At 49.6% G+C, this 15,007-nt stretch overlaps 1 protein-coding gene across 3 annotated transcripts in view; it reads right to left on the bottom strand.

The window, feature by feature from the left end:
- Positions 1–15,007, bottom strand: part of ATP9A (ATPase phospholipid transporting 9A (putative)) — a 119,846-nt gene that overhangs the window by 89,087 nt on the left and 15,752 nt on the right. For 2 of the 3 annotated variants that reach the window (XM_066387477.1, XM_066387478.1), the window contains exons 2-3: positions 4,378–4,522; positions 1,317–1,430 (exon numbers count right to left, since the gene is read on the bottom strand). In XM_066387477.1, the coding sequence (XP_066243574.1) occupies positions 1,317–1,430; positions 4,378–4,522 (259 nt within the window). Of the gene's footprint in view, positions 1–1,316; positions 1,431–4,377; positions 4,523–5,582; positions 5,682–15,007 lie in introns of those variants that run through there. The other variant, XM_066387479.1, reaches the window with a different exon arrangement.

Raw genomic sequence — 15,007 nt, 5'->3', positions numbered from 1 at the left:
GGAGAGACAGTCAGACAGACTTCTGCATGCGCCCGACCGGGATCCACCCGGCACGCCCACCAGGGGCAACGCTCTGCCCACCAGGGGGCGATGCTCTGCCCCTCCGGGGCGTCGCTCTGCCGCGACCAGAGCCACTCTAGCACCTGGGGCAGAGGCCAAGGAGCCATCCCCAGCGCCCGGGCCATCTTTGCTCCAATGGAGCCTTGGCTGCGGGAGGGGAAGAGAGAGACAGAGAGGAAGGAGGGGGTTGGGGGTGGAGAAGCAAATGGGCGCTTCTCCTATGTGCCCTGGCCGGGAATGGAACCCGGGTCCCCTGCACGCCAGGCCGACGCTCTACCGCTGAGCCAACCGGCCAGGGCCACACACTAGGCTTCTTTCTGTTCTCCAACTGCTCTGAGCTGGTGCCCACACCAGGGCCTTCGCACGGCTGCTTCCTGTACCTGGAACACTCCCACCCTCCTACTCTCCTTCCCATTATCTCCTCAAGAGAGGAGGACAACCCTGGCTGGGCTGTCCCTCCACATCCCCCACCCCCACCCTTCATCCCGTCAAAGAGCTCTCAACGTGCCTGGGCTACCCCATCTCTCCTATGACCTATTCTGTGACTTTCACAGTACTGCCCACAATCTGAAACAATTTTATTAACCTGTTTATTGTCTACCCCTCTGAAAATCAACTCCGCGCGGGCAGGAATGTGTATGTTGTGCTCACTGCTGCACTCCCAGCACCCAGCACAGTGCCTGGCACATAGTCCGTGCTCAACAGCCATGTGCCAAAGGGAGGGAAGGAAGAAAGAAAAGAAGGCCAGGGAAGGAACGGAGGGACACTCTGGTCCGTCTGTCACACTTCGCACACACTGAAACACAGAATCTGTCACCTTTCTAAACCCTCACGCTACATACTCTACACAGAGTAAACAGAAAGCGGGATCTCAGAAAACAATTCAAACAGCGTAGTCCCCGGAGACAGAGGCTTTGTCTTTCTCATTTGTCACTTTGTCTTTCTCATTTGTCACTGTGTCCCCAGAGTCTAGAACCGGGTGATTCACAATAAGCAAGCAACAAATATTATCTGGGATAAAGGACAACTGAGGAGCTGAATGACAGAATGAATGAATGGCACAGACTTCACCATCGTCTGACCTGCTGATGTAGGAAACGGAGCTTCAACCTTGAAATCTCGGGGGCTCCCAATGTGTCGGCTGGAGAGTGCCCTCTCCCCTAAAAGGTTGCTACATGCTGATGAGAGAGACAAGGAGCCGTCTGTCTCCAAACCTCTGAGGTCACTGGGCAAATAAATGATGCTGATGTACTCACCAGGGGCACCCAGTAGGTATAGAGCGCTCCAAGTCTCATTTCAGGTACAAACTGGGAGCAGGCGAGAAGCAGGAAATAGAGGTTGAAAAAGTACTTGAACTGGTTGAACAGCACCTGGAATGAAGATAGAAGAGAAAGAGGACATTCAGGGCTTGTCCGATGAGGTTGCGCAGGTTGAGTGGAGGTGAATAATGTTTAAAAACTTGCCTAGAGAAAAATGCAACTTACATGACACCTTTCACATAAAGTTTAAACAGCTCTACATGTAATAAAAATACACTTTTAAGAATAAAAATGTAAATAATGATTTACGTGTGGACACTGTCAACACCAACTTCAAGACAGTGGTTACCTCTGGGGTGGGGGGGGGGGCACACTGGGCGCTTTCACTCTATTATGTTTTGTATCTTTTTTTATTTTTTAAGCTTTTATTTTATTGATTTTACAGAGAGAGGAGGTGGGGTGGGCAAGAAATATCAACTCATAGTTGCTTTACTTTAGTTGTTCTTTGGTTGCTTCTCATGTGTGCCTTGACCAGGCAAGCCCAGGGTTTTGAACCGGTGACCTCAGCATCCCAGGTTGATGCTTTATCCACTGCACCACCGCAGGCCAGGCTTACGTTTTATTTCTTAAACTACCTATTTTGTAAGTATAGGTAGGCCACTCAAAATCTTGTTTTTAAGAAGAGGTTTTAATGGCACATGCTTAAGCTAATCGATCAAAAAAGCAAGATATTAAAAAATGATTTTTAAAAATTTTAAAGCAAGATAAATTGTCATTCCCATGACATGATTGATCTCCATACCATAAGACACGGGCATGCAGAAGAGTCCCATGCCGCGCAGCAGGTGGGCTCTGGCAGCACTGGCTGCTCCCATGTGCCCTGGCAGGGACGCTGATACCACGAGGCCGGGATGCTGGATGATGAGCAAAAATGACGTGCCCCTCTGAGGCTAAGGCTGTTAAGAGCCTTTGTTAAGCCACTGCCCTTGCCCGGTCATGGGGACATTAGTGGCATGTAGACCAGAAGGCATAAGTACCAGAGGGAACAGTGTGGCCAGGTCTGCATCAGAATTTCCAGACATAAGAAATAAACTTTTTCTTGACTTAAGATACTGAGATTTGGGGGAAGGGGGTAGGGAGGGCTGAGGCAGCTAGCAATGAATATAGTCAAAATCACCCTTTAAAAAAATGTTCAAATTGGCCTTAAGCTATAGTATAATGTATTTGTGCTTCTGTATTAGCTTTCAATAAATCACAGTACCATTTTTTTTTTTTTGTATTTTTCTGAAGTTGGAAACGGGGAGGCAGTCAGACTCCAACATGTGCCCGACTGGGATCCACCCGGCATGCCCACTAGGGGGCGATGCTCTGCCCATCTGGGGCGTTGCTCTGCTGCAACCAGAGCCATTCCAGCCCCCGAGGCAGAGGCCACAGAGCCATCCTCAGTGCCCGGGCCAACTTTGCTCCAATGGAGCCTTGGCTGTGGGAGGGGAAGAGAGAGACAGAGAGGAAGGAGAGGGGGAGGGGTGGAGAAGCAGATGGGCGCTTCTCCTGTGTGCCCTGGCCGGGAATCGAACCCGGGACTCCTGCACGCCAGGCCGACGCTCTACCACTGAGCCAACCGGCCAGGGCCTCACAGTACCTTTTTTTCCCCTTTCTAGCACTAGATGAACTGGTTGCTGTTGCTGCTTCTGAGACAATCAGAGTGGCCTGGCCTATGGTGGCGCAGTGGATAAAGCATTAACCTGGAATGCTGAGGTCGCCGGTTCAAAACCCTGGGCTTGCCCAGTCAAGGTATGTACAGCAAGCACTCAGTGAAAAACTAAAGTGAAGCAGCTATGAGTTGATACTTCTCGTTTCTCCCCCCACCCTCTCCTCGCTCTGTAAAATCAATAAATAAAATCTTTTAAAAATAAATAAAGTCAATTTGAGTGTTTGGAGGCCACGTTGGATAAAAACAGCTATTTAATCCACATGTCCGGGGAAGGTCTGAGGAGTACATGGCTATGGATTTGCGTAAGTCAATGTAAAGATGCTATGATTCCAGAGACACATACCAAGCAAAACGGAAACATTCATTAGCAAAAATGTTAGTAGAGCAAAAATGTTAACAGAAATTCTTTCTCTGGATGGTACGAATAAAATACATCTTTTTTTCATTTCTCTATACTCTTATCCTCCAACTATCTTGTAGCTAAGTATGTATTCCAGAATGACAGGGGTTAGGAGTGAAATTTAAATACTGCCGGGTGTTTTTTGGTGTTTTGGTTACAATGCTAGGTTCCCATAGTAACTTTTTCTCCCTTACACACAACACACCAAATAAATGTGGGGTTACTCTAATGCAGGGGTCCCCAAACTACGGCCCGCGGGCCGCATGCGGCCCCCCGAGGCCATTTATCCGGCCCCTGCTGCACTTCCAGAAGGGGCACTTCTTTCGTTGGTGGTCAGTGAGAGGAGCACAGGATGCGGAAGCAAAGCGCGGCCTCGCTCATGTACAGTACTACTTCCGGTGACGCGGGATGCACACGTCACAGCTCCGGAAGTGCGTCATATCTCTTGTTTCAGCTAGCAGTGACAAATATAAAACCAGACATTGACCATCTCATTAGCCAAAAGCAGGCCCATAGTTCCCATTGAAATACTGGTCAGTTTGTTGATTTAAATTTACTTGTTCTTTATTATAAATATTGTATTTGTTCCCGTTTTATTTTTTTACTTTAAAATAAGGTATGTGCAGTGTGCACAGGGATTTGTTCACGGTTTTTTTTATAGTCCGGCCCTCTAACGGTCTGAGGGTCAGTGAACTGGCCCCCTGTGTAAAAAGTTTGGGGACCCCTGCTCTAATGGATCAGGTAGTCTTCAGCCTTCCAGACTGAAAGCAGCCACCTGCAGGCGCAGGGGACCAAGGCAGATGTGCAGCCAGTAGTTAAGGTGGCGTGGAAAAGACAGAGTGTGTTCACAAAACCTGCCACGGTGACCTCAGTCTTCTCAGACTGGCACCACTGCGCAGTTAGTGTGGGAGGAAACAACGGGTGTGTTCTCAGCCCGCACATACCCCAGGAAGGAAGGTGAAGAAGTTGTACTTCTGATTGTTGATGACGTTTCGAGGATACCTCTGGTCCCTCTTCTCGGGGTGTCCCAACCAGACGGTGCGGGGCCTGGGCTCCCCTCCACCACAGCATCTCAGCCCCTCGCAGCACCTGTGGGAAAACACACAACCTCAAGGCCACGCCCCACAGTCATGGCCACACCCACACCTGTCAGCCCTGCAGAATGCTTTTCTCTAAAGCAGCGACCCCAGTGGGGTCGCCTAAAGCCATCGGAAAATACATAATGCATATCAGGTATTTACATTCCGAATCATAACTGTAGCAAAATTACAGTTATGAAGTAGCCACCAAAATTATTTTTTGGTTTGGGGTCACCGCAACATGAGGAACTGTATTGCGGGGTCACGGCATTAGAAAGGTTGAGAACCACTGCTCTAAAGCATCCACCCTGGGTCAGACTGTAGCCACATCTGGGGCTTCAAACTCCACTGAGACGGGAAAGAGAGCTGAGGGCAAACTCCTAAGAAACTGTGGGCACAATCAAAGATTCTTTGTTCCCAAGCCCAAATTATCAACTTTAAAAACTAGAATTCATTTTTAAACTGGTAAGATTGTTATCACTTTCACATTTTACAGATGAGAGTAGAAAACTTAGGACAGTTGAATAAAGCACATAGGTTTTCCAAGATGTGAGAAACAGCTGAGTCTGGCCTTGAACCATGTCCATCTTACTCCAAACCCAGTTTCTTTCCAACAGCCCTGCTGTCAAACTGCAGGTTACACCAAGATTAGTACATAAAGGAGAAGGGAAGATTCTCCTTTTCGGCAATACAGAAAGACAGTGACTCAGAGCCCAGTGACCTGGAGATGGGCCAGTGTGCGAGACCGGGGCAGACAGGCCCTGTGTGCCACCCCTCCTGGCTGTCACGAGAGGTCACCAACACACAAAGGAAGGGAACACCTGGGAATGTGGCTGGCTCTAGCAAAACAAAGCCACTCTGAGAACCGCCCTCCCAAAAAGGCAGCCTTGTCCTTCAGGAAAGCCCATAATTAAGGCACCTGGAGAGGTACACGCACTCGTGGGCACTGCAGTACAAACACCCCACGTTCACCTCACTCCCCTGCACACACAGGCTGGCAGGAGAAGCCCAGCCCTGCCAGCCCCTTAAGACACTGCCAACCAACGTGACACCAACCCGACACGACTCACATAAGCACTTGTCTGCCGAGGACCTCCCTTGTCCCCTCGTCCTACAGGCCGGGCAGGCCCTGCTGGGGTCCTGGGGTCCCAGGCTGAGCGAACACAGTCCCTGAGCATCAGGACTCTAAAGATTAGCAAGCCCGCAAGCTGCCTGCTCAGACGCTCAAAATTTCCATGATGAAACACGATGCTGCTTTTTAAAAATAGCATCCTCATTCCAGTAAGCTGGTGCTCGGGGTGGAGTGTGGCCCTGATAAGCACAGGTTTCACTTCTAGTAACCCATTCGTGTTGGCGCCCTTCTAGGTTGTCCAAAGGCCAGAGACACGCAGAAGTGTCAAGGAGCCCAATCCCCTTCCTGCTCTTGGGTGTGAATTACCCCTACTGGCCACTGGTGGATAATCCAAGTGTTAATGTATGAGGAAGGCAAGGAGTCAGGAGGGAAGGAGGGAGGGAAGGTTCATTTGACAGGAAGTACATCTTTCTATTTGCAGAAAACTTTGAGATGGTCACGGCTGACTCCTCAGTGAACCAGAAATTCTCTTTCCCCATCCTATAATAACCCTGTAAGGATGGATCCCACAGTTGTCTGTTTCTAATGAAAGCTAAAAGATGAATAGAGTGTCGGACTGGGATGTGGAAGGACCCAGGTTCGAGACCTCGAGGTCGCCAGCTTGAGCACGGGCTCATCTGGTTTGAGCAAAGCTCACCAGCTCGGACCCAAGGTCACTGGATCGAGCAAGGGGTTACTCAGTCTGCTATAGCCCCACGGTCAAGATTCAATCAATGAACAACTAAGGTGTCACAATGAAAAACTAATGATTGATGCTTCTCATCTCTCTTCCTTCCTGTCTGTCTGTCCTTATCTGACTCTCTGTCTCTGTAAAAAAAAAAAAAAAAGAAAAAAAAAAAGAGAATCACACACTGTCAGGTTGACTATTTAAGTTTTGTCTGGTCTGTTTTAGCAGAAGGCTCCACACAACAAGCTACCGCGTTAAACTGTTCGTTACTGAATTTGCAGATGTGTGCACATGCCCAGGGCAGCAGGTCATTCCATGTGGCCTGCACCGAGTGGCAAAGGACTGGAAACAAACCTGACCAGGGTGCTGCTAAGCACCCTCCAATGCACAGGTCGAACCCCATGACATGACCCAGCTTCAAATGCCGGGACAGCCAAGGTCAAGAACTCCATTTACATCAATTTATTTTCGAAGCTAACTTCACGCCACTGTCATAAACGGAAAGCCAGCATCACCTGTCATACACAGAGGGTAAATATCAAAATCAATGCAATGAACAGCTACCAATTCCCACTGGAGACAGCGGCGCCGAGCCTGAAACGGCTGCCTGCCGGCTGCTTCTCCTCCCTTTAGCGCGAAGACAGTTAGCAAGTGTCTGCTATTAAAAGGTGGGCCCTGACAGGGTTAGAAATAAGGAAGGAAAAGTGAGCCCTGGCCGGAGGCCCGGTTGGTTAGAGCAAAGTCGTGATAAGCAGAAGTTGCCAGATCGATTCCCATCAGGGCACATACAGGAACAGATCGACGTTTCTGTCTCTCTCTCTCTCTCTCCTAAAATCAACCAATAAATTGAAAAGTAAAATTGAAAAAGGAAGTGAATGTCTTGCTACATGTCTCATCGCAATTTAGTTCCTGTCCCTGAACTAGTTTAGTTTGACTTGATCACTGCACCACCTAGAAACATCGGCCGCCCACATTTTGGGAACTAATGTTCTGCGGTAGGAGTCTTGGGCTTGGTGGCAAATTTACAAGTGACCAAGGTCCCCCCCCCTTACTTGTCCAAACAGAAGAGGTGCTAGCCAGGCTCCTTCTCAGCCTCTGGATGTAGAACCTGCAAATCTCTCCTTCCCTAGTGGCTGCTGCCACACCCCGTCGGTCTCGTGTCTCGTGTGCGGACTTCAGCCCCAACCCCTCCAAGGTCTGGAAGAAGAGGTACCCAGAGCTATGTGGTGACAGCTGTCCCCCAGTGTTATGGATTGCTACTGCTGATTCTTTTTTTTTTTCTTTACAGGGACAGAGAGAGAGTCCGAGAGAGGGATAGACAGACAGGAACGGAGAGAGATGAGAAGCATCAATCATCAGTTTTTTGTTGCGACACCTTAGTTGTTCATTGATTGCTTTCTCATATGTGCCTTGACCTTCAGCAGACTGAGTAACCCCTTGCTCAAGCCAGGGACCTTGGGTCCAAGCTGGTGAGCTTTGCTCAAACCAGATGAGCCCGCACTCAAGCTGGCGACCTTGGGGTCTCAAACCTGGGTCCTTCCGCATCCCAGTCTGAAGCTCTATCCACTGCACCACCACCTGGTCAGGCACTACTGCTGATTCTTAATACCAAACAGAGCTGTCTGTCCCTTGCCAGAACAAAGTAACTCCTATCCCACATTGTAGACAGGCTGGGAAATGGGATACATGACAGAATCCCTACAAGGGAGAAATGAATGGAAAAGCTGAAAAAAAAGTAACAAGAGCCACTGTTTCCAAACAGCAGGCCTGTGTGGCTAGAGTTAGGAACGCTGGCTTTCAAGCCAGACGGACCTGGGTGCAAATCCCAGCTCTGCTCCACACCAACGGCGAGCCTTCTCAGCCCCTGTGACCCCACTTTCCCTCTCTTAAAAAGAGAATAATAAGACCTGCCTTGCTGAATTCCTACCAGGATTAGAGATTTTACATAGAAAAGGCATAGGATAGTACCTAGCACATAACAGGCATTCAATTAATAGTAGATATTGTTGTTTTTCTAGATTAAAAAAAAAGTAAATAAAACAATTTTCTCACCTGTTGATAGCAACAACTATTCAACTAGGTTAAGATGTGAGGCCAGAACCAATGTCGTCACCCCAATAAATGCAATAAAAATTAAAATTAGCCTGACTTGTGGTGGTGCAGTGGATAAAGCGTCGACCTGGAACGCTGAGGTCGCCGGTTCGAAACCCTTGGCTTGCCCAGTCAAGGCACATATGGGAGTTGATGCTTCCTGCTCCTCCCCCTCCTCTCTCTCCCCCTTCTCTAAAATGAATAAATAAAATCTTTAAAAAAAAAATTAAAATAAAAAAAAGTGATGTAAGGCTAGAAATAATTTAGTTTGCACTGCTTTCGGGGACTATTTAAACACAGAAAAACCAAAGCAGATTCTCTTATGCTCTGACTCTAAAACAAAGGTTTTAGACGCTGCGCAGTGGTTTCACACAGTCTGGCTAAAAGCAGCGGAAGAACGTGTGGGCCGGCAACCGCGCAGCCTCCGTGCGCAGGTCTGGGCACGGTGCCAAGCAGAGCACAGCCGGGAACTAGACTATGCCAGCTGGACAAGGACAAAGGCTGGACTAAACTTTGATATGAATTGAACCATGGCACAGAATATCCGGACACTGGTCTTTGTATTGGATCTAATGAGGCCTAGGGTTAGACTTTTCTATGGTGGGACGGACAGAGATGAGATGCTGGGAACCGGGACCTGGGAGCAGCCTTCTATTTCAACTCCATTAAATCTTACCAGGACGTGCGCGCGCGCACACACACTCACACACAGGGCAAGGGAAAAGCAAATATTATAGGGGGAAGTGCCAAGGCAACAATGTTTCTGGAAAAGGTAACTACCGGAACAAGGAGTTGGCTCCAAAGTATGCAATTAGAAACTTGCTGAATTGTCTGCAATGCTCCAATCTTTCCAGGAGCCAGGGTCCAGGAAGTGATAGTCTCAGTGTCAACACTGGGAAGATCCAGAAAGAATGTAAAGGAAAACGGAGAGCAATAGGAGAAAATAGTCTACAGCATTTGGGGGTGTGTGTGAATCTGTCCCCTTCCCCGGGGGACATTTGGCAATAAAGGGCTATTTGGTTGTTACAACTGCAAAGGCAGGAAAGGGAAGTACTACTGGTATCTAGTGGGCGGAGGCCAGGGATGCTGTTAAACATCCTACAATGCACAGGACATGCCCACACAGAGGATGATCCAGCCCGGGATGTTAATCACCCTGAGTCTGACAACCTGGTCCAGAGTAGCACCCTCCCACCCATCTCTGCGGTGATGGAAATGTTCTATATCTGCATTGTCAAAGCAGCCACTGGCCCTGGCCGGTTGGCTCAGCGGTAGAGCGTCGGTCTGGCGTGCGGGGGACCCGGGTTCGATTCCCGGCCAGGGCACATAGGAGAAGCGCCCATTTGCTTCTCCACCCCCCACCTCCTTCTTCTCTGTCTCTCTCTTCCCCTCCCGCAGCCAAGGCTCCATTGGAGCAAAAGATGGCCCGGGCACTTGGGATGGCTCCTTGGCCTCTGCACCAGGTGCTAGAGTGGCTCTGGTTGCGGCAGAGCAACACCTCTGAGGTGCAGAGCATCACCACCTGGTGGGCAGAGCGACGCCCCTGGTGGGCGTGCCGGGTAGATCCCGGTCGGGCGCATGCGGGAGTCTGTCTGACTGTCTCTCCCCGTTTCCAGCTTCAGGAAAAAAATTTTAAAAAAATTAAAAAAAATAAAAATAAAAAAACAAAGAGCAGCCACTTAGCCACATGTGACTACTGGGTAGTCACAAAATGTAAAATTTTAATGTTATTCCATCAATTTCATTAATTCAAATAGCCACATGTATCCAGTACCTATCATATTGAACTGCAGGTCTAGAAGGATATAACCCGAATTGTTTAAGGACAGTTGCCCGGGGATGGGGGGGGAGACTCTAGAAAAAGTGAAAGTGGAGACAGAAAGCAAAACTTGTGCTCTTTGTTCTAAAAATTTCTAAGTGGCTAAATTGTTTTTTAAACTAGGAGAATGCAAAATCTCGAGTCAGAATGAATGCAAAGAAGGAAACTATCAATAGTTCACTGACGTCTAACCCTATCTCTGGCCATAAGATGCTCTGGCTAGAGAAGGAATGGGACTTGTACCGATGAAAAGAGTCAAAGTGGCAATTTGTCTTTAAATGGAGAGCTCAGATCTTCTAACCCAGCATGTCTACCTGGAGGGACAGATCCTATGCAAATACGGGAGCAACAAGAAATGCACAAGCATGCTCACAGAAGCACTGAGAGAGAGCAAACCCTGGAAGCACCCAGATGTCCATTATGGAGCGACGCCCTTGTACAATGAACCTGTCGCAATAAAAGAATGAAGTCACACACTGGCAGGTCACGATGCAAGTGACAAAATGGGAGGGAAAAACAAAGCTAAAGATATGCAATTTGTTATGCTATGGGTTTGGTTTTTTTAAGATTTTATTTATTGATTTTAGAAGGAGGGGGATGGAGAAGTAGGAAGCATTAACTCGTAGTACTTGCTTCTCCCATATACCTTGACCAGGCAAGCCCAGGGTTTCGAACCAGCGACCTCAGCATTCCAAGTTGATACCCCATCCACTGTGCCACCACAGGTGAGGCCATTAGGCTGTTTTGTTTTTGTTTTTGTTTTTTTGTATTTTTCTGAAGCTGGAAACGGGGAGAGACAGTCAGACAGATTCTCACATGTGCCCGACCGGGATCCACCCGGCACGCCCACCAGGGGCAACGCTCTGCCTACCAGGGGGCGATGCTCTGCCCCGGAGGGCATGAGCTCTGCCATGACCAGAGCCACTCTAGCACCTGGGGCAGAGGCCAAGGAGCCATCCCCAGCGCCCGGGCTATCTTTGCTCCAATGGAGCCTTGGCTGCGGGAGGGGAAGAGAGAGACAGAGAGGAAGGAGGGGGTGGGGGGTGGAGAAGCAAATGGGCGCCTCTCCTGTGTGCCCTGGCCGGGAATCGAACCCGGGTCCCCCGCACGCCAGGCTGACGCTCTACCGCTGAGCCAACCAGCCAGGGCCAGGCTGTTTTAATTAACAAAGTATAAGCTAATATATGTATGCCTGGGGTAAAAATACTGGGAAATACAGGCCCTGGCCAACTATTGATAGCTCAGCGGTAGAGCGTCAGCCTGATGTGTGGAAGTCCTAGGTTCGATTCTCGGCCAGGGCACACAGGAGAAGCATCCATTTGCTTCTCCACCCCTCCCCCTCTCCTTCCTCTCTCTCTCTTCCTCTCCCGCAGCCAAAGCTCCATTAGAGCAAAGTTGGCCCAGGAGCTGAGGATGGCTCCATGGCCTCCACCTCAGGCACTAGAATGGCTCCTGTTGCAATGAAGCAACGCCCCAGATGGGCAGAGCATCACCCCCTGGTCGGCTTGCTGGGTGGATCCTGGTTGGGCGCATGCGGGAGTCTGTCTCTGCCTCCCGCATCTCAATTCAGAAAAATACCAAAAAAAAAAAAAGTACTAGGAAACAAATACACATACCCCCGACGGTTATTTCTGGTCGTTCTGGGAGAAGGGGCAGACGTGGATGGTAGGAGCTGTGGCCATGCCCTACTTCTCCTCCTTCCGTCTTTCCCTATTGACTCTCTCTGCCCAGCAGTGTACCACCACTCACGTCGTGTCCCACCCCCGCGAGGATTCAGCAGTTACGGACCCAAGTCCAAGCCTTTTACCCTCGCATCCCAAGTCGTCTGTTATCAAGCCGCTGACTGCAGCCAAAGCAGGTGAGCGCCAGAACCCTGGTGCCCAGTTCTCCCCTCGCAGGTCGGCAGTTCCCCGACTCCCAACCCCTCTGCAGCACTCCTCCACACCGGACTTCCTGCAGCAGTCCCAGGTGAGCGCCAGAACCCTGGTGCCCAGTTCTCCCCTCGCAGGTCGGCAGTTCCCCGACTCCCAACCCCTCTGCAGCACTCCTCCACACCGGACTTCCTGCAGCAGTCCCACCCCCCATCTCTGTACCCTTCAAAACCCAACCCTGTGCTCTTCTCACAGAGAAGAGGAAGCAGCTCCTAACATCCCTGTACTGTACTTGTCAGTTTCTCTCTAGACAAGGACCTGCAGAAGCCTAGCAAGCAACTTTAAAGAACAGACAGACAGAAATCAACCCAGGGTCTGGTGAGACGGGCATGCTGTGGGAAGGAAGTGGCCGCCCCAGCTCCTGCCAGGATATGTTCCTACACAAACACAGCATGACAGACCATCCGATTCTTCAAGACAGAAGGAAACATAGACTCTGATGCGCACACTCAGTTTTTGGCGACCAATTCAACTTTTAAATTTAATGCAAAACACCCAGTCAGGGCACATATAAGAATCAACCAATGAATGCATAAATAAATAGAACAACAAGTCTATGTTTCTTCCCCCACCCTTCTTTCTCTCTAGAATAAATGGGGGGGGGGAAGTAATGAAAAACAAAACCCACAGTGAGATATCATTTTTTTTTTTTCTGAAGCTGGAAACGGGGAAGCAGTCAGACAGACTCCCGCATGCGCCCTACCGGGATCCACCCGGCACGCCCACCAGGGGGCGATGCTCTGCCCCTCTGGGGCGTCACTCTGTTGCATCCAGAGCCATTCTAGCACCTGAGGCAGAGGCCACAGAGCCATCCTCAGTGCCCGGGCCATCTTTGCTCCAATGGAGCCTCGCTGCGGGAGGGGAAGAGAGAGACAGAGAGGAAGAAGAGGGGGAGGGGTGGAGAAGCAAATGGGCGCTTCTCCTGTGTGCCCTGGCTGGGAATCGAACCCGGGACTCCTGCACACCAGGCCTACACTCTACCACTGAGCCAACCGGCCAGGGCCATCATTTTTTTTTAGTTAACAGACAATGACCGAACTCAAAAAGCATAGTAACACCTGTGTTGGTCAGGGTGGGCAAACAGATACTGTCACGGCTGGAAGGGGTCTAAATCAATATTACCTTAAGAGAGAGTAACCTGGTGATAACTTTCAAAATTATAAATGCACACTCACTATGACTTAATAAGTACCCTTTGAGTATAACCGTATGTTCTAACATGGACACAAAGATTTATGTTCAAGGCCATTCACTGTAACATTGCTAGCAATAGCAAAGTATTAGAAGTAACCTAAATGTCCATCTGTGGTACACTGGTTAAATAAAGTGTGGTATATCTACTCAATAGAATCCTATAAAGCGATTAAAATGGGGGGAGGGGTTGAAGAAGCTTTTTACGGACTGAAATGAAACAATGCAGGATGTTATTATTAAGCAAAAAAAGAATTATGTTGTAGTGTATACAGTGCATGAACAATTGAATAAAAAAGGAAAGATTTATGTGTATGTCTAGATAGAAATAGAAAGAAAATAAAGAAGTACATGGGCTTCTTTGATAAATGCTTTAAAATGCTCTTAACAGGGGCACAGAGTAGCTGAATGGAGGGGCTGGCGAGGAGAAGGAGTTTGCAATGTGCACACTTCCGTACATTCTTAAACACTGGACTGCCGGACTCTGTGCTGATCAAACTTTCACATTTAGAAACACAGCAGAAAGCCGCACCCCGCCTCCCAAACAGCACGCAGCTCCCGGTCTGCAGGCTCGGATCTCTGCCGGATCTCTGCGGAGAGCTCGGGGAGTCCGAGAGCAGATGCTCCCGCTCCCATCCCAGGCGGGTGTACAGAAGGCGCTCACCCACTGACTCCTGGGCCTTCCACAGGCCCCAGGTGCCCAGCACTCCCGGACTTCTGCCTTACTGCATGCATTTACAGTTTATCTAGGTCATCTGCTCCCCGGTTCTAAACGGATCTGGTGCCGCAGCACCTGGCCAGCACCGGCAGCCCACAAAATGCCAGAGGACTGGGTGGAATTAAATGGTTAAATGGAAGAATTACTCAGACACCAAAACAAGAAGCAAGAACATTTTTTCCCATTGATTTGAGAGAGAGAGAGAGAGAGAGAGAGAGAAGGAAAGGGAGGGAAGGAGGAGGGAGAGATAGTTGTTCCATTTGGTTGTGTACTAAGTAATACCTTATCATAGGTGCCCTGAGCAGGGGCTGAACCCACCACCTCTGGTGCACTAGGTGGATGCTCATCCTCTGAGCCACCCAGCCAGGGTCGAAACAAGAACATTTTTAAATGCTCAGCATGGGCTAGGCACTGTGGTGAAGTCCTCAGTGGGAATTACTTCCCTTCATGCTCGCAGACAGGCAGCAGCACCTGGGGCTGTCCTGCAGCTGGGATGGAGGAGCAGAGCCAGCTGTGTGGCCAGGTTCTCAACCACCATGTTTGGAGACCTCATCCCCCAGCAGAATATGAAAACTGTCTCTGAACCATTGACAACTACCCAAAGAAAAATCCAATGACAGGGACACAGCAAGGTACCCAGTGACACTGCCCATGTCCACCTGGCTCCTCTCTCCAACCCACCGTTAGCCTTAACAAAGGCTAACACTGTTACTGTGCTCTCTCTCCCTGGTCCACACACTTTGGGATCTAAGCACTCCACATACAGGAACTCAGAGTCCTTAGAAATGCAGAGCACTGCCTGACCGGGCAGTGGCACAGTGGATAGAGCGTCGGACTGGGATGTGGAAGACCCAGGTTCGAGCCCCGAGGTCGCCAGCTTGAGCAAGGGGTTACTCGGTCTGCTGAAGGCCCGCGGCCAAGGCACGTATGAGAAGGCAATCAATGA

The sequence above is a fragment of the Saccopteryx leptura genome, chromosome 5, assembly GCF_036850995.1.
Source record: "Saccopteryx leptura isolate mSacLep1 chromosome 5, mSacLep1_pri_phased_curated, whole genome shotgun sequence".
NCBI classification, from domain to species: domain Eukaryota; kingdom Metazoa; phylum Chordata; class Mammalia; order Chiroptera; family Emballonuridae; genus Saccopteryx; species Saccopteryx leptura.
Note: the sequence above shows the minus strand (reverse complement) of the source record. Positions and strands in the feature narration are given on the sequence as shown.